Raw genomic sequence first — 21,890 nt, 5'->3', positions numbered from 1 at the left:
CCACCGTGTCGCCGGGTGATCAAGTTGACCTCCCAATTTTCCAGCCTTAGGGGTAGTATTAGAAGCCACTTTCAAACCAAATTGCGCAGATTTTGGGCCACATTTTTCCCTGCAGTGCCGTCTTTCTGTACTACGCCACCAACGTGGAATCGGGGGATCGAGTCGACCTCACAATTTTCTGCCTAAATTTTTTGAACCTTTTTCATTTTTTGGGGGGAGGGAAAAAGGCAGGAAAAATCTCAGCAGACTGAGCTGATATTGGAGGTGGTATCAAAAGTCACTTTCAAAGGCAAAAGGTGCCATTTTTCAATATTTGTGCTCGTATTTGTCTGACGCCACATTTGTTTATTTAAATCGTTGCTCTCCAAACGTGCGCGTTGGAATCGTTTTGATTCTCACGTCATGTTTTCATGGTTAAAACTCAATGTTGTGCCTTCACCTTTTAAGAAATGGATGATTTTTTTTACCCACAATGTATTTTTTTTATTTATTTTAAGTACACATTAGTTAAGGGACCGAATATGCCATTTTAAAAACTGTTTGGCATGGATGGTCTTCTTCTTTATGATGTTTAGAATAATTACAGGCTGCAGCTTTTTGCGTAGCTGCAGGCTAAAAACAAAAGACGCAAACGCACGCGCGGGTCGAGGAGCAAAGATCTAATCTTCCTAAAAGTTTGTTTAGATGATATCGAACCATCCCAGGCTCGCACCCACCCAGGACAAGCGCGAGGGGAACACAAACACAACACAACCGATCCCTGCCCCGCGGCGACAAACTCTTCAGCTCAAATATGCGCTCCTTTGCTCAGCGCTAACAGCCAACGATAACCGGCCGAGTGACGGAATCGAGCAGCGCGCCGACGGCCTGCGTCGTGGGGCCGAGCCGTCCGTGGGCCCGAAACGGGAATCGAGCGCGCGCAACGCAAACAACGCGACTCCATCCGGGGCAACGAAAGAAACAGAAGACACGTTTGGAGACACTTTTAGAAAAGGAGGGAGGGAGGGAAGGAAGGAGGAAGGAAGGAATGAAAGGATGAAACAAAGGGAGGAAAGAAGGGTGGAAAGTGAAAAGCGGGGAGGGAAGGATGGATGTAACGAAGCATGGAAGAAGAGGGGAAGGATAGAAAGAAGGGAGGATAAAAGAATGATGGAAGGTGGGAAAAGAACGATGAAAGGATCGAGGAATGAAGGGTGAAGTTAGATGAGAGGAAGGAAGGAAGGAAGGAAGGAAGGATACAAAGAAGGATGAAAGGATTGATGAATGTTGAGTGAAGTTAGATGGGAGGAAGGACGGAAGGAAGGAAGGAAGGAAGGAAGGAAGGAAGAATGGGGAAGGATAGAAAGAAGGGAGGATGAAAGAACGATGAAAGGAATGAAGAATGATAAGCGAAGGAAGGAAGGACGGAAGGAAGGAAGGAAGAAGAAGGGAACGATAGAAAGAATGATGGAAGGTGGGAAAAGAACGATGAAAGGATTGAAGAATGATAAGCGAAGTAAGGAAGGAAGGACGGAAGGAATGAAAGAAGGAAGGAAGGAAGGAAGGAAGGAAGAAGAGGGGACGGATAGAAAGAAGGGAGAATGAAAGAATGATGGAAGGTGGGAAGAGAAGGATGAAAGGATCGAGTAATGAAAATGGCGAAGGAAGGAAGGATGAAGAGGGGAAGGATAGAAAGAAGGGAGGATGAAAGAATGATGGAAGGTGGGAAGAAAAGGATGAAAGGATCGAGTAATGAAAATGGCGAAGGAAGGAAGGAAGGGAGGATGAAGAGGGGAAGGATAGAAAGAAGGGAGAATGAAAGAATGATGGAAGGTGGGAAAAGAACGATGAAAGGATTGAAGAATGATAAGCGAAGGAAGGAAGGAAGGAAGGAAAGAAAGAAGGAAGGAAGGAAGGAAGGAAGAAGAGGGGAAGGATAGAAAGAAGGGAGGATGAAAGAATGATGGAAGGTGGGAAGAGAAGGATGAAAGGATCGAGTAATGAAAATGGCGAAGGAAGGAAGGAAGGAACCACTTTCAGTTCCCCATCAGGTCAACACACACACTAAAGCCCACCCAGACGTGAAAATCTCATTTGGAAGGTGAACCCACGTCCAAAAATGGAATCCCCGCTAGGGACACGCTGACTTCAAACCTTAACCTTGGCTAGCAATCATATTTTTAAAGACCACTTTGACACCCTAACCCTGACGTGAAACCTTAATTTGAAACCCTAAACCTTCCTCGCTTGAACCAATCACTCGAAACCTTCACTCCGAACGTTAAACCTGGTACAGAAACCTGCAATTAATATTCAAAATAAGGGCATGCAAAATAAAGTACCGGGTATTCCGTTTGAAGAAAAATGTGTTTGCACGTCTTCAAAACTCTAAAAACGAATCAGTGTCACAGATCCAACTTTGAAACCCAAACCATGGTCTGAAATTTAAAACCTTAACCCTGACTCAAGACCCCATTTCGAACCCCCCTTTAAAAACCGTAACACCGGCGTAAAACGTGATTTCAAAACCCTAACCCCGTCTTCAAACCTCAGTCCCAAGCCGCAAAACTTCCATTAAACCCAAACGCTTGCTTCAAAAGCCGGACCGTGCCTTGAAACCTTACTTAAAAAACTGCATCGCTGTCTTGAAACTCCAACATTTGCCTTGAAACCCTATTTTGGAACTCCGACGGCCACTCGATACGGACGACCAGGTCAAAGATTTCAATTTCAATTTCAAGTTCATAAGAGTTCGCGTCAAACGTACGGCGCGCGATTGGCGAGCGGCGGTGCGCAGTCCGTCCCGTCATTGCGCAGGGCGGCCCGGCGAGTTCCCGTGCAGAGGCAGGTCCCGGCAGGCCCGCCAGCTGCGGCGTTCCAGCGGCGCTGACAGGCGCTGCGGGCGCAGGCACCCCAGTCAAGTCCTGACAAAACAAGCACGACGTGGCGCCTCTGGTCTTGTCTGCTTCATACCTGACATGTCGCGTCTTGCCTGCGGCGTCAATAACGCGCGGGACTCATACTTTTTCCTTTCCTTTCTTTTTTTTTTTTTTTAAACCCGCCTTTCACGGCAAACGCCCGCATTTAAGACTGGCGAGAAACATCGGAAATTTATTTTTCAGGGAGAAATCACTAAAAGTCACGGAAGTTGGTTTAGGTGGCGCAGCATGTGGTTCAAGGTTTTGATCTGTTGCATGCAAGCTAGTGGACCGATGTTATTTCGGGCAGGCTAAAGTTTAGGCCCACAAAAATGTTTGACAAATTTCTGACTTGAAACCGTCAGAAACTTCATCAGCAAGAAGAGAAACCGCTTAGGGCCACGCTACCCCCGAGAACGCCCGATCTCGGAAGCTTAAGCGGGCTTGGGGCCCCGGTTAGTACTCGGACGGGAGACCGCCTGGGAACACCGGGCGCTGTGAGCTTCTCTCCCCGGGCTAAAATGCAGAGGGGGGGTCCGTCAAGGAAGGGCATTAAATTAAAATTCGTAACGAAAAATAACTGGCAGTACCCGAAATGTACTTAAATCGAGCACCAGTCGGCGTGTGTTCCTTGTCTACGGTGTAAAATCAGATAGGATTTTGTTTTGTTTCATTTTCAGTTTTCCAGTTCCACTTCTTTTTGGGTGCCGTCAGGATCCATAAAAGGTAGAAGACCAGAAAAAATGTCGACCCACAAAGTGACCGGGGAAAAGGCGGACTATGTACGCCCGGGACTGGTTTAGCCCGTCGGTCACAGGGCGCTGAGGGGGACAGACAAACATTCACGCCACCACTGCGCGGGAACTGATCCGACGCTGCTACACCATCGGCGAAAAAGCGACTGACGGAGAACAAGATGGAAACCGTGGGTGAGGATGAAAGAGAGAAATGGATGCAAAACCCTCAGGAAATGGAGAGAGAAGGTCCAAAAACTGGAAGACGACAAACAGAAAAACAGACGCAAACCAAAGAAGAAGATAAATTATGGATGTAAATTAGTGCCACCAGGATTTGAATTTGAAATGCCACAGAAAACAGGATTTGAATTTGAAATGTAACGTGATCACATTTTCAATAATTATATTTCAGTGTCACTTTTCAATGTTAACAATTCAACCGGCTACAATTCGCTGTCTAAAATTCGCCGTCTGTGCCACCAGGCAGGGCTACTTCAGGTCAGAACCCAACAGCCGGCCAATCGCAGTTACGCTTTCTTAGTCACGTGACGTCACATCCTAAGAAAGCGTCACTGCGATTGGCTGGTTCTGACCTGAAGTAACCTTGCCTGGTGGCACAGCCGGCGAATTTTAGACAACGAATTGTAGCAACTATTGAAAATATGATCATTTTAAATTCAAATTCAAATTTTGGTGGCACTAATTTACTTCCATATTAAAACATAGAAAGCAGAAGATGACAAAAACCTTAGAAGAAGCCAAACAAAAAAAGATGGATCAAAGAGAAGAAGACGGAACGTGTTGAAGAGGACAAACAGAGAAAGAAGAGACGATTGGAGAAAGATGATGCAAAACACTAAAGACATAAAAAGGAAGAAAGAGAAGAAAAATACAGAGAAGAGTCAAACCATAGAAGAAGATAAATGGAGCAAAAAGTGGACAAAAACCAGAGCGGAAGACAAAGAAGAACATGCGAACCACGAAAGACGACAAACAGAAGAGGAAGACGCAAATCGTAGAAAATAAGCAGAGAAAGATGAAAACCGTACAAGACAGAACGACGACTGCAACCGAAGAAAATCACCAAACGGAGGAAGACGACGGATGACCGGAGAAGACGAGTCAAGAAGATGTGAACCACGGAAGGAGGCAAACGGGGACAGAAGACGAAGACCCGAACCCCAGAAAAAGTACAAAACAGCTTTGAGTGCAAGAAATATCAGGAGAGAAAGAAAGAAACGTGGAAGTACTGTCAAACGACCTCAACCATTTCGTGATTTATGAACCAGAGGAAGAACTTTATAATCCATTCTCAAGATGACTGGAAGCAAGTGCAAAGACTTTAGGATTGGGGTTATATGCTCTGACCTCCGACCCCAGCTGCAGCATTCTGAACGAGCTGCAGCTGTTTAAGGCTCCTTTTGGGAAGCCCAGTCAGAAGACCGTTACGATAGTCAAGTCTACTTGAGATAAAAGCACGGGTGAGCTTTTCCTGGTCTGCTTGACTTCACTCTAGATATGTTCTTCGGATGGTAGAAGGCAGTTTTTGTGATTGATTTGATATGATCGTTGAAAGTCAGGTCGGAATCTATCAGAACACCAAGGTTTCGGACTTGATCTTTGGTTTTTAAAGACAGTGAGTCCAGGTCTTTGCCAACAGCAATCCTTTTTCCTTCATTTTCCACAAACAATTCTCAGTTTTGTTGTGGCTCAGTTGAAGAAAACTTTGGCTCATCTCGATATTTATCTGGTTTTCGACAGTGCCACAACATGTCACTTGAACTGCACTCATCTGGAGACACTGCTACATATAAGTTCCGGAAAATTTGAGCCAAGGGTAGCATATACAGGCTGAATGGGAGGGGTTCAAGAACTGAGCCTTGAGGGACCCCACAGCTCATTGCCATTTGTTGACCTGGAGCACTTCCAATGGTTCCAAAGTATCTCCTTTTAAGCACTGTTCCATTTCGTCCAACCCACGTTTCCAGCGTGTTTAGCAGTCTACTGCGATCTACCGTCTCAAAAGCTGGACTGAGATCCAACAAGACCGAAATTGACTCTTCAATCTCACATCATTTAGCACTTGGATAAAAGCAGATTCTGCACTGTGATGAGTTCGGAAACTTGGTGGAAATTTGTCAAAAAGTCCACTCGCTAACGGCTAAGATCGCTCGTCAGCTAGCGTTAGCGGGCGCCTTTACAGACAGATGCCTGTGCGTTTTGCTATATTTCAGAATAAACTTTCATATTTTCCAAGTGAACCTGCTACCGATCTCATTTTTATTCAAATATTTCCGCGCGCTTTCGGCGCCGGTGCTAGCTTGTGGCGCGGGGACACCGCCGGATTGATGGTCCGCGTTGCTAATGCCAAAACACGGGAATGGTCGATCGATCCGCTTCAATCGACGAGCGTCACTGCGCAGTCCTCCCTCAGGTCCACTTCTGGAGCCTCGCGGACTCCACCTTCACCAAATTTCCGTTTTTCTAGCTATCTTTCGAACCGCGGCGATCGGCGCCATCTCACATTCGAATCGGCGATTTCTGACGCGCGCGGCCACTCCCTAATTGCGCCGCAAAGCCTGATTATCCGTCCTCCAGCAAAGGTGTGCGCGAACTTTTCCACAACACCAGCCCCAACCATCAAAATAATAAAAAAAAAAAAAACCTTCCTCCACCTCCTCGTCGTTCTACTTCCAGGGGCAAGCGTCGACACGCTCCCCGACACAAACAAGTCTCGGCCCCATCTCGTGAGGCGTGGGACGGGCCCGCAGATGTTCCCGGGACAAGTCGCGTCTTGCCGCCTTTCGCTGCAAAAACTTCTCTTTGACGCAAACCCTTCATCTTCATCCTCCTCCTCCTCCTCCTGCGGCGCAAATTGACTCAAAAATGGGAGTATTGACACATATTATCCGCGGTAGGGCCCTCCATCCATTACTGTAATCCCGGCGACACCCCCCCCCCACCCCGACCCCCCAAGACACTGGGCAAACACCGGCAATCTTCTCAACGCACAATGGGATGGGGGTGGGTGGGTGGGGGGGGGGGGATAAGCTTTGGCGACGCGCCATTAATGCGGAGCTCGGAGATCAGCCCAGGGTGGTGTGGGGGGGTGAGGTGTTTCGGAGAAAAGCCGGACTTGGAGGTGTCGTGTGTCACCCTCGTCTCCCCAGACAGGAAGAGCTGAAGCGACGGGGTGGGGATTAGGTGTGCCCCCGCGAGAGGAGTCGTCGGAAAGTCATCGGCGATGATCCGATGCCCCCCACCCCAGCGCGAGGCTGCTTCAAAACCAGCCAAGCTTTTATGTGATTTAAACGCTGCCGCGGTTTTTGCTGAGTCTGAGTTACCATCGACATGAAGAATTTATTCTTTAATAATGCATATCCCATCTTTTTTTTTTTTTTTTTTTTTCAATTTAAAAAATGTCTCAGGGGAGAAAATGAACAAATCACAGAAGAGCTCAGAAAATGTATGTGATGCATATATAGAATAGTACTATAAATGATTCCTCATCATAATCATTAGAATTTTACATATAATTGAAAAACTAAATATATACATTTTAAATATTTTTTTCAGTCTATTAAAAAATAGTATTTGGAGGAGGTTGTTTCTTTTCTACTAGTAAAATAAATGCCTATAATTACAGTATATATGGTCTAAAATTTGTTTGTAATTATTTTTTTTTTAATATTTAAAAACGTTTTTTCTTTTTCTTTCATGTTATCTTATTTTTCTATTTTATACATTATTATCAATACCCAAAAATATTTGTAAATATACATTATACAATGTTATTTATTTATGAATTTTTTTAATATAAGAAAATGTATTTCTGTCAAAATTTTGTTTGTAGTATATTTTTTTAAGATTTTAAAAAGATCAGAATATTATTATTTTACTTTATATTTCAAATTTTTTTCAAATATTACTGAATAGCGTTTTGGGAATTTTTTTCTTTTTCCTTTCACGTTAACTTATTTTTCTATTTTATACATTATTATCAATAGCAAAAAATATTTGTAAATGTCCATGATATAATTTAATTTATTTATGGATTTTTTTAATACAAAAATGTCTTCCTCTAAAAATAAATATGTTACCTTTAATAAATGCCTTGCACCTTCTGTAGTTGAGCAACGCTACTTTTATTGCAACATATGAAGTGTACTGTGACATTCAACTATTGTTTTACGGTATATATGATTTTGTAATACTTGTGTTGCCACGCAATAATATTTTAGAAGTTATTTATTTGACTTTATATTTCATTTTTCAATTTTTTTTAAATATTACTGAATCGAGTTTTGTTTTTCTTTTTCTTATTTTTATTTTCTACATTATTATCAATACCCCCCAAAATAATTGTATCATTTTTTTCATTTAAAATAATGTAATATTTGTACATTATACAATTTTGTTTATTTATGGATTTTTTATTAAAAAAAAAATTCTCCAAAAATAAATACGTTACCCCTTTAATAAATGCCTTGCACCCTCTGTAGTTGAAAAAAAAGCTACTTTGATTGCACCATATGAAGTGTACTGTAACATTCAATTCTTGTTTTACTGTATTTATATGATTTTGTAATCCTTGTGATTGCAATGTCCCGGTTTGGTTGTACGAGGTGCGGCGTTCGCAGCCAAATTTCCGTGTGGGAATTGCGGGCGGGTTTCACAATCGCACCCTTTCCCGGCGCTTTTCGGGACACGTTGCGCAATACCCGACTGCCATTTTGTATGTCGTCACGGCTGCCACGTGACCTCCACGCCGGTCCGGCTGTTTACAAGTCGGGACTTGACTTTGTGCAAAGTCATTTGCGTCGGCTTGACTTAGTGGGGGATCGTGTCAACGATGCAGCATCAAAATCCGCAATCATCTGCTTTTGCCGGGAATTTGTTTTTGACGCAAAAGGGTTGGAGGAGTAAATGTCAGGCGTTAAATTTTCAGCTTGTGTTACGACTGCGGTATAACAACAGTAAAGAGAAACACAACCTTTGGGGCGCGAATAACAACTGAAGCCGTTCCAAAGGCTGACAGCGGTGTGATGACAGAGGTCAGAGGTCGTCCTGGTGCGGCCACCTGACCAGGTGAGGCGACCGCTCAGTCATTACACGACAGGACAATGACCTGAAAAGTTCTGGGACCGGTTGGTAATACACAAAGACGTCATGGTTTGAAATCACGCTCGGCACGGAAGGTTCCTCTGCTTAAAGCCAGCGCACGTCAAGGCCCGTCTTAAGTTTGCAAATGACCATTTGGATGATACAGAGGAGTCACGGGGAGAAAGTTTTGTGGTCGGATGAGACCAAAATGGAACTTTTTGGTCATAATTCCTTTGGAGGAAGACGAATGATGAGTTCCATCCCAAGAACATGCTTTGGGGGTGTTTTTCTGCACATGGGACTGGACGCCTGCACTGTATTAAGGAGAGGATGACCGCGGCCATGTACATGACAGTGACCCGAAGCACCCAGCCAGGAAAACCAAGGAGTGACTCCGTAAGAGGGATTTCAAGGTTCTGGTGTGGCCTAGCCAGTCTCCAGACCCAAACCCAATGCAAAATCTTTGGAGGGAGCTGAAACTCCGTGTTTCTCAGCGACAGCCCAGAAACCGGTCTGATCTAGAGACGATCAGAATGGTGGAGTGGGCCAAAATCCCTCCTGCAGTGTGTGCAACCCTGGTGAACAACTACAGGAAACATTTTACCTCTTTAATTGCAAACAAAGGCTACTGTACCAAATATTAACATTGGTTTTCTCAGGTGTTCAAATACTTATTTGCAGCTGTATCACACAATCATTATCATTTAAAAAAAAAAAATTGTGATTTCTGGATTTTTCTTTTTAGATGATCTCTCTCACAGTGGACATGCACCTACGATGAAAATTTCAGTGGGAGAACTTGCAATATAGCAGGGTGTTCAAATACTTATTGTCTATTGTCTTCACTGTAAAACAGTGGTGATGATGTAGGGATTAGAGACAAGGTGAGAGAGAGCAGACTTCCATGGTTTGGACATGTTCAGAGGGGACAGAGTGAAGAAGTCTCTCCTATTTTCCACAACGCATAACCGTGAGGAAATTTCGCGATGCGGTGTTGCCGCATGAAAGTGTTAGAACGCGGCTACCGCGCGAAAGGCGCTACACGACGAAAACAGCCGACAGGTACACAAAGCAGCGTCTATATGCCGCCGCCTCCCTCGTCTTCCACCCGGTTGTTATCTAATTAAAGGATTTCTGCGTGAAAGTGTTCTCGTGTGAAAGAGGGTACACAATGAAAACGGCTGGCAAGCATACGGAGCGGCGCCTATGCCCACTTGACAGTCACTTCCCGAGCCCTGTTGTGTTGAAAGCAACTTTCTGACAAACACCCATGTCGCCAAATTGTGCGATCGCGGAATGCAGTGTTGTCGCGTGAAAGAGGCCAAACAATGACAACATATTCAGAGTGCCGTCTGCGTATAAAGTTACTGTCACTCCCTTTTACCACCCTGTTGTGTTAAAACCGTTTGTGAGACCAGTGCTGAATTCTAGTTTCTGATTTATGATTGGTTCTCTGTGTAAAAGGCTACACAATGAAAATGGCAGACGTTGATACAGTCTGCAAATACTGCACCTGGCGTTTCGTTGAAAGTAATTTCTAGAAAGCGGCCAGACGTCATTTAATTATCTGGTGACAAATCGGCTGTCGGCGCAAACGGGCTACACGATGAAAATGGGAGGTGGGAAAATAGCCTGCATATTCCTGCCACCCTCTTCTCGTGCCTTGTGTGGAAAGCAATTTGGCAGACAAGTCCTGACATTATCGAATTACAGTTTTTGATCGTTGATTGGGTTTCTGCATGAATGAGGTTAAAAAATTAAAATGCGACTTCTCTCGCCCTGTTGCGTTGAAAGCATTTGTAAGATTAGCGCAGATGTCCTGTAATTGTCTGAAAACGAACTGGTTCTCTGCGTGAAACAGGCTACACAATGAAAACAGCAACCGGGTATCCGTGAAATCAGCGGTCTTACCGTCCAGGTTGCGGACTTGGCCGTGCTGGACTGCTGGAAAGACACGTCGAAGGTGTGCGGGCCGGCGTAGTCGGTGTTGGACGGGATGGCGGGCGAGGGCGACAGGGCGTCAAAGGTGGAGCTGGGCTGGGCGTAGGGCGACGGCGCCGTCACGCCGTTCTGGGCGTGCTCCGTGTTGTACGGGCTGGTCGACGTGGAGCCTCCGTTCTGGATGTTCTGCTCCATGCTGTTCAGCAAGCCCAGGTTGGTGTACTGAGACTGGGGGGGGGGCGAGAAGGGAGGGGGGGGGACATGTCGGGTGATAAAAATACATTTCTCAGAATAAACCGTGCCTATTATTTTCTTCTGTGCTGCATGAAATTAATTTTAGGTTGGTATCTTTGAAAGTCGTGATGCGACAGCTGAAACTTCCATCCATCCATCCATTTTCGTAGCCGCTTATCCTCACAAGGGTCGCAAGAGTGCCGGAACCTATCCCAGCTGTTAACGGGCAAGAGGCGGGGCACACCCCGAACCGGTCGCCAGCCAATCGCAGGGCACATCGAGACAAACAGTCGCACGCAAACAATCACACCAATGGGTCAATTTAGAGTGTCCAATTAATGTTGCATGTTTTTGGGATGTGGGAGAACATGCGAACTCCACACAGGCGAGACCGGGATTTAACCCGGGACCTCAGAACTGTGAGCTGAGCTCATCGCGCACAGCAGAAACTTATCGTAAATAAATTCCGGTCCTCAATTTCAGGACTTTTAGTCATGTTAGTCACTTCGGTAATCACGGCAGTCCTTCCCAGTTAACATGAATATTTGACGTCTAAATCCGTCAATGGCAGTGAATGTGTTAAACTAGCATTAGCAAAAGCATTAGCATGGATGCACAGTGCCAGTTTTTTTGGAATAAGTTGGAAGAATGAAACCCGATATGAGTTAATAATAAAAAAATATCATCTTTGTGGTGTATTCAACCGAATTATTGTTTTAATGTATGTTTCACACAATGTACCAACTTCTTTGAAATTAATGTTTGTAATTCACACCGGCTGCTAAAATTTACAGTAAGGGCTACTAAGCTATTTTCCAGATTTTTTTTTCCAATCTTTGCATAGTAGCATAAATATTGAAGTCATTTTTTGTACATTTTCCGTAAAACAAGAAAAGACAAATTAACGAACAAAAAACTGTCCGGTTCGCTCGGTTCAACCGTTGCGGACTACCGTGACTCGGATAGCTAATAATCTACATAGACATTAAAAAAAATATTGATGTTATGAATGACTTTGGCCTTTGTGCCGCTAGGCTAATGACAGATTTAGCCTTAAACCCACATCCATTCATCCGTCCATTCATTTTCCGAACTGCTTATCCTCACTATCTTAAAAACGCATTTGACCTCTTTGTCGAGCGAGCCTCAAAGAAGCTCAAAATCCATCTCATAAATTTCACCGCATTTTCCATTTAATGCAGCGTAATGCGGGATTATCGCCGACCCGTGCGCCACCCCAAAGTCTGGTCCTGACACCCCAACGACGCGTACTGTGAAAGATCAAAGCTAAACAGCGCTAAACACTCTAAAGCGCTAATGGCGAACTCGGCTAAAAAAAAAAAAAACATCCTCGCTTTCCAGGAGATAAAAGATCCAAAACATATCCATCTTCAAACGCAGCCATTCCGTTCCGTTTATAAGCGGCACATTCCAGGGCAGCCATCAATCTGTCACAGGTTTATTTCCAGCCCCTCCCGGAATGACCACAGCTGTCCCCCCCTCCCAGTCGCCCCCCCCCAAGGCTGGCCAGGTGTTAGCAGGACCCTTGTTAAACACTGCTTTGACACGCGCACACAAAAACACAGGGGGGGGGGGGACGCACACACCGCCACTACCGCAACGGCCGGGGGGGGGGGGGGGGGGGTCACCTGAGTGCGGGCGGGATGCGGGTCGAAAACCCGACGAGGCCCCGCTAAGCTCCGGAAACGGCGCCGCTTTGAAAGGGCCTCGGGGACGCAATGGCGTGGATATTGCGCAATCCGCGTCACTGACCAATCAGAGGCCAGAGATCTGCATAAACCAAAGCCCGTTTTTGCTCCCGCCATTTTCTCAGACAACATTGAATGTTCCAGTATAGGGTTAGTTAGCGTTTTTATCGCGTATTTGGGTTATTTAACGAAAAATATGGTTAAGAGGTGTAGTCACGGACTTTGTAATAGTGACGACAGGTATCCCGAAAGGCGAGTTGGTGGAGTTCCATTCGTACCCTTTCCAAAACCGAAGACCCAGTACGAAAAATGCCTTCGATGGATAAAACTTTGTGGAAGACCGCATCATCAACTAAGTCCATCTAATATCAACCGGAACAGATATGTTTGCGCGAAGGTAAGCCCTATATTTGATTTTCAATACATCTCTCGTATAAATGAATTAGCAGTTCTTCGCTTGCATAACATAGCTACGTGTGAACGATTGACACACTTGATCTGTGTTGAGCGATATTTCGACGATCGGACTGCACAAACGTGTTGATTTCTTGCTGGCTCGCGGCCGAAGCTTAACCAGACTGTGTTTGCACGAAGATATCCCCTAAATTAGATTTTTAATATACGTCTCGTATAAATGAATGAGATGTTCGCCGCTAGCATAACACCGCTACGTGTGAACGATTGACACACTTATTCTTTGGTGAGCGATATTTAGCGACGATCGGACTGTACAAACGTGTTGATTTCTTGCCGGCTCGCGGCCGAAGCTCAACCAGACTGTGTTTGCACGAAGATATGCCCTAAATTTGATTTTTAATACACGTCTCGTATAAATGAATGAGACGTTCTCCGCTAGCATAACGTTGCTACGTGTGAATGATTGAATGAAATCAGAAGCATGGCGTCTCTCTCAGTTAAGAATGTATTGTATTTCGAATCTATAATATATCGTTGATTTGAATGAAATGAGAAGCATGGAGTCTCTCTCAGTTCAGATTGTATTGTATTGTATTTGCCATTTTTCCTGTTTGTCTTACGTCGGCGCACGTGGCGTGACGTCACTTCAGGGGGCGTGGTTAAGTGCCCTGTACGGAGGGGTCAATTGTCATGATGTCTCTTTTCACTGCTATACAGATGACACACAGCACTGTACACCTTCCAACAAGACCGAGGAACTGTAGAAGTCTAGCTGATGTTTGAAAAATGAAGTTTTCACATAAACTGCTGGATACCGCAAAAATATTAAGACGTTACGCTAGGTGGGGCCACTCTCTTATGGCAGCCGACACCCCCTATGACAAAATCTACTTTTAGGTCATATAGAAAATAAGTATAGCGAGTCATGCTGATGACACGGCATTGCGCAAACGATGCTGAGTCCTCAAGCCAATTAGCGCAATTTAAAGTGACTAATGTCGGTGAAGTGGAGATGACGCAAATGTCATGCTTCTTTTCCCGTACGCATCAGAGGCAGAACAAAATGATTAAAGCAGACGGGAAAAGACTGATCCGTGCTCTTTATTTTCTCCAGTTTTGATGACTCCAAATTACTCCACTCTGGTATCAATTAAAATTCACTCTTAAATCTGAAGCCGGGCTTGTCACCGATTCAAGCAGACGACACCAGATTTAGCGCAAAAGCACGATTTTAGATGATTTGATACGGTGGGGTGCCCTCTCCAGGTCGGGGATGAGATCCTTCCCCAAGTGGAGGAGTTCTATCTTATCCCCAAGAGTTTCTTGGGGTCTTGTTCCCGAGTGAGGGAAGAATGGAGCACGAGATCGACAGACGGATCGGTGCCGTGTCCGTCTGCAGTGATGCGGACTTTCTATCGGTCTGTTGTGGTGAAGAGGGACTGAAGTCCAAAGGTAAAGCTCTCAATCTACCAGTCGATCTAGGTTCCTACCCTCTCTTATGGGCACGAGCTGTGGGTCGTGACCGAAATCCGGGAGGGACTCAGTGTCAAGCCGCGACTCCTACGGATTGAGAGGTGGCTGGGGCATCTGATCCGGATGCCTCCTGGAAGCCTCCCTGGTGAGGTGTTCCGGGCATGTCCCGCCGGAAAGAGACCCCGGGGACGACCCAAGATCATGCCGGAGAGACTGTGTCTCTAGGCTGGCTTGGGAACGCCTCGGGATCCCTCCGGAAGACCTGGAAGAAGTGGCTGGGGAAGGGGAAGTCTGGGTATCTCTCCTGAAGCTACTTCCCCCGCGACCTGACCCGGAAAACCGGTAGATGGTGGATGGATGGATGATTTTAAGATTGTACTGATTACTTTTTAAAGCACAGAGAGACTTTCTCCAAGCTACAACTGAACTTTCAACTTCTCACGTTGCTGCCGGCAGCCCCGAGCTCCTCGAGTGTGGGTCATCTGTTCCTTCCAAAGTCCAGACTTAAAACTAAAGGTGATCGAGCATTCTGGATCAGAGCGCCCACATTTAAGCCACGCAAAACCGTTCATTTCAGATCCTGTTGCTTTAATCCTTTCTTTAAATTTGATAGAGTACATTGATGGATTTGATTTTTAACCATTTGGTTTTCTCCTGGTCTCGTTTGGGTCTGTTGGGTTCTTGCGTTGTCTGAGTTCCCCAATCAGTTTTCTATAGCAGTTCATAAGATAGCATTAATGGCACTTCCCAATCTTTTAAGGGTGTTGTTTGTATACCGTAGACATGGAAGGAAAAAAAAAAGATGGGAAAATCCCAACTTGAGGAAAAGAGTTGAAATGGCAGTGTAATGGGAATTTGGACACTACCACCAAAGGTGTCGAATTGCTTGCTTATAAGGTACACGCGAAAGTCAGGAACCACTCTTACACAATTCCGTTTATTCCCCGAATGAATGACATCACCGCCTCGTCGGACGGCGGGGGCGGAAGGCGGGGGCGGCTGCGCGGCGATGACGCGAAAGCGACAGGCGATAATGATCAAATATCACCGGGAAGAATAGGCGGCAGAATTCCAGCCGCTCGGGAATAAATGGGGGGTCATCAAGGATTTGCTGTTTAATTGACTGGAAGTCAGGATAATGCCTTTGATTACACCCCCCCCCCTTCAAAAAAATACCCCCAAAACAAAGAAAAAATCTCCTTGATGTGATTCCACCATAATGGGCATTTAATAAGCGCCTTCGCAACATTCCGAAGACTTTGGGGAACATCTATCAACATCCTTAACACCCACGCCAGCTCCCCTCCCCCCCGAAAAAAAGGTCATCAAGTCCACTCAAACCCGTTCGAGGCCAACGGGGGAGGAGAAATTGCATCGAGAAAACGGAAAGCAGGAAGGAAGGCTGTCCGGGGCAGCACGGCAGCAACTTGTCAAACACCCGATTATTTTCCAGGAAGACGGTGCGCTAACGCAAACAAAAACAACTGTCGACAGTCGCGCGCCGCATCGCCACCCGCGCGCCGCATCGCCACCCGCGCAAACTTCTTTCCACTCACTCAGCGCAACACCGCAAATATACAATCGTTTTCCGTTCTGCGAATTATCGCCACAAATACGCAATTACTAACACTAAATAGTTACTCGGAGTAGCAATACACGCGTTTACTGCTACGCGGCATATTAATAAATATTAACGATCTAGTACCTAATGTGTAAATACCACTTTTGTGCCATTTTGGTGCGGAGGGGGCGGAGTTTCATTTTATCAGGACATAGCTTTGTCTAATGCAAAAAAAAAAGTGAAATGCCGCCATCTTGTGGCATGGATAATACAATTTTAAACCCTTTTTGGTGGGCGTCAATGATTCGCTGAATGCTGCATCGTCGTGGGAAGAAAATAAAAACAAAATCACGCACTTCCACGGTCAGGGAGTCCGAGCGGACTTGGCCCGAGCAGAGGCGGGTGCGGGAGTCGGGGTGGGCGGTGTCGAGGCGGTGGTCCGTCCGCCACCTTTGGCGGCAGCTGATTGTATCAACATCAACGCACCATTCAAAGGAATTATCGGGCCCGGACGGACGCATTGTCTCGCGAGGGTGTGTGGATGCGGTCGTGGGTGGTGTGGGGGGGTGGGCGGGGTTGGGGGGGTTGATGGGGTTGAAACATGATCCCCTCCACGCTGCGGTCGGATTGAGTCGGACACCACTTAAAAATAGCAAACCCCCGCCGACACCCGCCCGACTTGGTGAACAACAGGTTGAAAGACAGTGACCCCCCCCCCCCCCCCGCCCAACCCCCCCCCACACCTCCTAAATGCTACCTGCGATCCGAGAGGGTCGCCACACGCTGCAGGACCAAAGTACCAAATCCTGCTTGATAATATGACGAAAACATCAATAATGTAATCCATCCATCCATTTTCTTAGCCGCTTATCCTCACAGGGGTCACGGGAGGACAGGATCCTATCCCAGCTGTCAACGGGTAGAAGGCAGCGTACACCCTGAACTGGTTGCCAGGCAATCGTAGGGCACACAGAGACAGACAACAGTCGCAGTCATAATCACACCTACGGGCAATTTAGAGTGTCCAATTAATGTCGCATGTTTTTGGGATGTGGGAGGAAACCGGAGTGCCCACCCGGAGAAAAGCCACGCAGGCGCAGGGAGAACATGCACTCCACACAGGCCGGGATTGAACCTGGGACCTCAGAACTGTGAGGCCAACGCGTTACAGCTGCTCCACCGTGCTGCCCTCCCATACAACAGATTATATTAAATTATTGAGTTAGCTGGAGCCATTATTTTTCATAATACAATGAATTAAAAAAAATAAAATGAACATAACACAATGAATAATATTCTAAAATTACCAAATGTAATAATTTTCAAGATTTATTAACAAATAGGCGGCATAGTGGATAAGCTGATAAAGCATTGGCCTCACAGTTGTGAGTACTTGGGTTCGATCCCGGTCCCACCTGTGCGGAGTTTGCATGTTCTCCCCGTGCCTGCGTGGCTTTTCTCCAGGTGGGCACTCCGGTTTCCTCCCCCATCCCAAAAAAACATGCGACATTAATTGGACACTCTAAATTGCCCGTAGGTGTGATTGTGAGTGCGGCTGTTGTTTGTCTCCGTGTGCCCTGCGATTGGCTGGCGACCGGTTCAGGGTGTACCCCACCCGCCTCCTGCCCGTTGACAGTTGGGATAGGCTCCAGCGCTCCCTGCGACCCTCGTGAGGATAAGCAGCAAAGAAAAAAAATGATGGGTGGGTGGATGATCCAGCAAAGGAATGTATAGGACAGTCACTAAACATAAAAATAGTAAATATTTAAAAATATACCATGATGTGTGAAAAGCTGATTGTGGCTCTGGTGAAAATTATTTTTTTAAACAAAAAAATTGTTGTGGATTGTGACAGCTGGGATAGGCTCCAGCACTCCTTATGACCCTCGTGAGGATAAGCGGCAAAGAAAACGGATGGATGAATAAACATCCACAATTAGCCGGTTGCATTGAGAACCTTGTGAAAAACTATCAAGTTGGACATTTTCCCCTTCCAACTGCAGAAAAAGTGCAAAAATGTAGAATGCCGCCCGACCCTGTCATCATCCGAACCCGGGCAACCCGACCGGGCCTCTCGCTTGGAACAAAAGGACCGGCTGATGCGGGACAAACCATTGCGCTTTAAAAAAAAAAAACAAAAACGGAGGAAACGCCTTCAAAGCAACTCAAGCGACTGTCAAAATCACAACAGACAAGAATCACAGCGCTTCACTTGCGGCGCCAACCGACACCGGTCGGCTTTCCACAGTCAGCAAGTCTGGCCCAGTTTCACTTTTGGACCACTAAAAGCGCGCAAGCAGGCGTGCTGCACGCCGAGGAAAATTACAACCTTCCCCGCACAGGAAGCTCCGGAAAACAGCAAAGAACATCGAAAAACACCCTCAATAAAATGTTGACACACAAAAAAAAAAAAAAAAAAAAAAAAAAACCCGCAAAAGTAATCAAATTACATACAAAATGCAGATGACAAACACAAACTCAGATTGAGAGTCCAACAGAAGCGACTTATGTGAAAATAAACGGAAAACATCGTCGGGGGGGGGGGGGGGGGAGAATGAAACTGCATTTTTTTTGGTTGGTTTATCAGCGTGTTGCTCAAAGAAATCAAAACGCCAGAAATGACTTTTGAAATGACAGATTTGAAAGAAAAGCAGAGTAAAACGGAAGCTGCTAACGTACAAATAAACACCAAAAGTTGTTTTTGTTTTCAAGATTTGGTTAATGTTAAATTTATTTGGTCAAATAAAATTTAAAATGACATTCAAGTTTATCTTGTATGCAACATTCACGAGCTAAGCTAGGCTTAGTAGCTAGGCTACAAAGGTAAAAAAAAATAACATTAAAATAAACATAACTTTTCGGCACTTTTTAAGATCCTCAGATGGCAAATTTGTTGAAATAAATCCCCAAAGTTGTTTTTCAGTTTGGCTCATGATGCCCAAAGAAATCAAAATTACATATACGGATCAAGTTTGAGCAAAAATACAGCAAAATAATAGCTTTGCAATAACTATAAATATCTTATTATTATTTTTTTAAACAGGTTCCCTCCCACAAAAAAACAAATTAAAAAGAAAACCTCGAAAGGTAAACTTGTCGGAAAAATAACCAAGTTGTGTTTTTTAAGGTGTGGTTCACCTGCCCAAAGAAATCAAAATTAAGTAAAAAAATTGTCTGAATAAATACAAAGAAAAGAAAGAAAAATGACAGCCACGTAGAGTCCAACAGAAGCTATTAAGATCAAATTTGACACCTTAGCAAAATTATAATAAATTTTTCAAACATTTTTCCCAGATTTTTCTTTTGTAAAAATTAGTTTGTGTCGCCCAAAGAAATCGAAATGGCATTGAAATCACACAAGAGCTTAACTGCAGGGTTGAATCTCGCGGATTCCGACAGGAGAAAAAAAAAAAGATTCCGTAAATATTTTGAATTTCCCCCCCAAAAAAAAGTCTTAATGATGATTAAAAAAATGAATGTAAAATTAGGACATTATTATCCAAGTGAAGATGAATTAAAAAGTGTTTTTTCCCCTATTAAAAACTTTTAAAAGTAGTTTTTAAACACATGTTGTAAACGATCAGCAATCGCTTTGACGTCTTCCCACAATTTTTTCATCCAAAATATTGTTCCTCCAGAACCAAAAGCATCATGCACGTGATCAACAATATTTTCCCCTTAATATTTCATCCAATATTCCACCAAAAACATCCTAAAAAGACTTGAAATTTCAACACGCGGCAGTTTGCCCGCACATCCAGCTGTTTACATTCCACAGATGCTAACGCTCTTGATTCCTTTACAATTTTTATCCAGGAAATCCAACGACAATTACACAAACAAAACAAAAAACAAAAAAAAAACAACAACACTTCAATCCCGATAAATCCAAAATTTTGCCCCCCCAACCCCCCATTTAAATGAAAGCCTACCTCGCTGTAGGGCGTACTGGTGCCCGTCTCCAGGTACAACATGTTGGCGCTGAGATTGAGCAGGGCGGCTGCTGTTTGCTCCACCGGCTCCAGGATTCCCCCCTGAAAAATCTCTCCTCGAAGCGGGGCGCAAAGGACGCGGGATCGGTTGCGGTGGTTGGAGGAGGGGGGGCGGGGCGGAGGGGATGCTTAGTTAGCCACGTTGGCGGGCGACAGGAGGAAGGCGAAGAACAAGAAGAAGAAGAAGAAGCTCCTACGGAATCCATGGGAGGGATCTTATATACCTTGAAGGTGGCGGCGGTGGTGGGGGTGCGGGGGTTCAAGGAGGGAGGGGGTGTAAAGTCTACCTGCGAGCTACCTGAGTCCCCGCCCACCGCGGGAAGAAGAGGCAGCGACTTACTTCTTCAGGATCTCCTCCAGTATTTTTGTCCCAATGGAAGAGACGGAAAACTGAATTTGAAGTTTTCACATCAGAGTTTACAGGTAGGAGTACTTCGACTCCAATTCAAGAGCGCTGCAGTTACGAGCGAGCTTTCAGGGTCACCGCTGCTTGATTGAAGCAGAAAAAAATTTAAAAAAAAAAAAAATGGAGAAATCAAGGTGGTGTCATGCCCTCACATGTGGGAAAAGGGAGGCGCAGTCGCTGATGTGACTTGCGGAATGGGACAAACAGAATGAACGCACTCTCAAGGAGCTGCAAGAAAAACCCAAAGCTCAGAATGGACACCAGATGACGTATGTTTGTCAACTGGTACACGAAGTTGCTGAGCTGGCACAGTGAGGAAAGGTGGGGCGAGCCCCCAGCACCCAGCCCCCTCCACTCGCATTAAGTCAGCGAGCCTGTTTCATGGGGGACCCAGGCAGGGGGATACCACCCGCTGCCAAGGACCCAGGGGAGTCCCCGAACCCGACCAATGCACAACGAGCAGTCCCAAAGAGAAGGGCAAGGCCCCCGACCCCCTCCACCCGAAGTAGGCGAGCCTGTTTAGTGCGGGACCCAGCCAGGGGGATACCACCCACTGCCAAGGATCCGGGGCAGTCTCCGAGCCCAACCGAAGCACCCCAACCACACCGAAGAGAGGGGAGTGGCCCCCAGCCCCCCTCCACCCGCAAGTCAAGGGAAAGTCAGCGAGCCTGTATCGCAGGGGGAGCCAGCCAGGGGGATACCACCCACTGCCAAGGATCCGGGGCAGTCTCCGAGCCCAACCGAAGCACCCCAACCAGTCCGAAGTGAGGGGCGTGGCCCCCAACCCCCTCCACCCGAAGTAGGCGAGCCTGTTTCGTGCGGGACCTAGCCAGGGGGATACACCCACTGCCAAGGATCCGGGGCAGTCTCCGAGCCCAACCGAAGCACCCCAACCACACCGAAGAGAGGGGAGTGGCCCCCAGCCCCCCTCCACCCGCAAGTCAAGGGAAAGTCAGCGAGCCTGTATCGCAGGGGGAGCCAGCCAGGGGGATACCACCCACTGCCAAGGATCCGGGGCAGTCTCCGAGCCCAACCGAAGCACCCCAACCAGTCCGAAGTGAGGGGCGTGGCCCCCAACCCCCTCCACCCGAAGTAGGCGAGCCTGTTTCGTGCGGGACCTAGCCAGGGGGATACCACCCACTGCCAAGGATCCGGGGCAGTCTCCGAGCCCAACCGAAGCACCCCAACCACACCGAAGAGAGGGGAGTGGCCCCCAGCCCCCTCCACCCGCAAGTCAGGGAAAGTCAGCGAGCCTGTATCGCAGGGGGACCCAGCAGGGGGATACCACCCACTGCCAAGGATCCGGGGCAGTCTCCGAGCCCAACCGAAGCACCCCAACCAGTCCGAAGTGAGGGGCGTGGCCCCCAACCCCCTCCACCCGAAGTAGGCGAGCCTGTTTCGTGCGGGACCTAGCCAGGGG

General features: G+C 46.3%; 1 protein-coding gene across 5 annotated transcripts in view; it reads right to left on the bottom strand.

Annotated features, from left to right (window-relative positions):
* The window catches only part of tp63 (tumor protein p63), a 50,279-nt gene that overhangs the window by 14,802 nt on the left and 13,587 nt on the right, over window positions 1-21,890 (bottom strand). For 3 of the 5 annotated variants that reach the window (XM_061826366.1, XM_061826369.1, XM_061826370.1), the window contains one exon: window positions 10,649-10,906. In XM_061826366.1, the coding sequence (XP_061682350.1) occupies window positions 10,649-10,906 (258 nt within the window). Of the gene's footprint in view, window positions 1-10,648; window positions 10,907-20,004; window positions 20,134-21,890 lie in introns of those variants that run through there. The other 2 variants (XM_061826367.1, XM_061826368.1) reach the window with 1 other exon arrangement.

Source organism: Syngnathoides biaculeatus, chromosome 7 (assembly GCF_019802595.1).
Source record: "Syngnathoides biaculeatus isolate LvHL_M chromosome 7, ASM1980259v1, whole genome shotgun sequence".
NCBI lineage: Eukaryota > Metazoa > Chordata > Actinopteri > Syngnathiformes > Syngnathidae > Syngnathoides > Syngnathoides biaculeatus.
The sequence above is the reverse complement of the archived record's forward strand: the minus strand, read 5'-3'. Positions and strand labels throughout refer to the sequence as shown.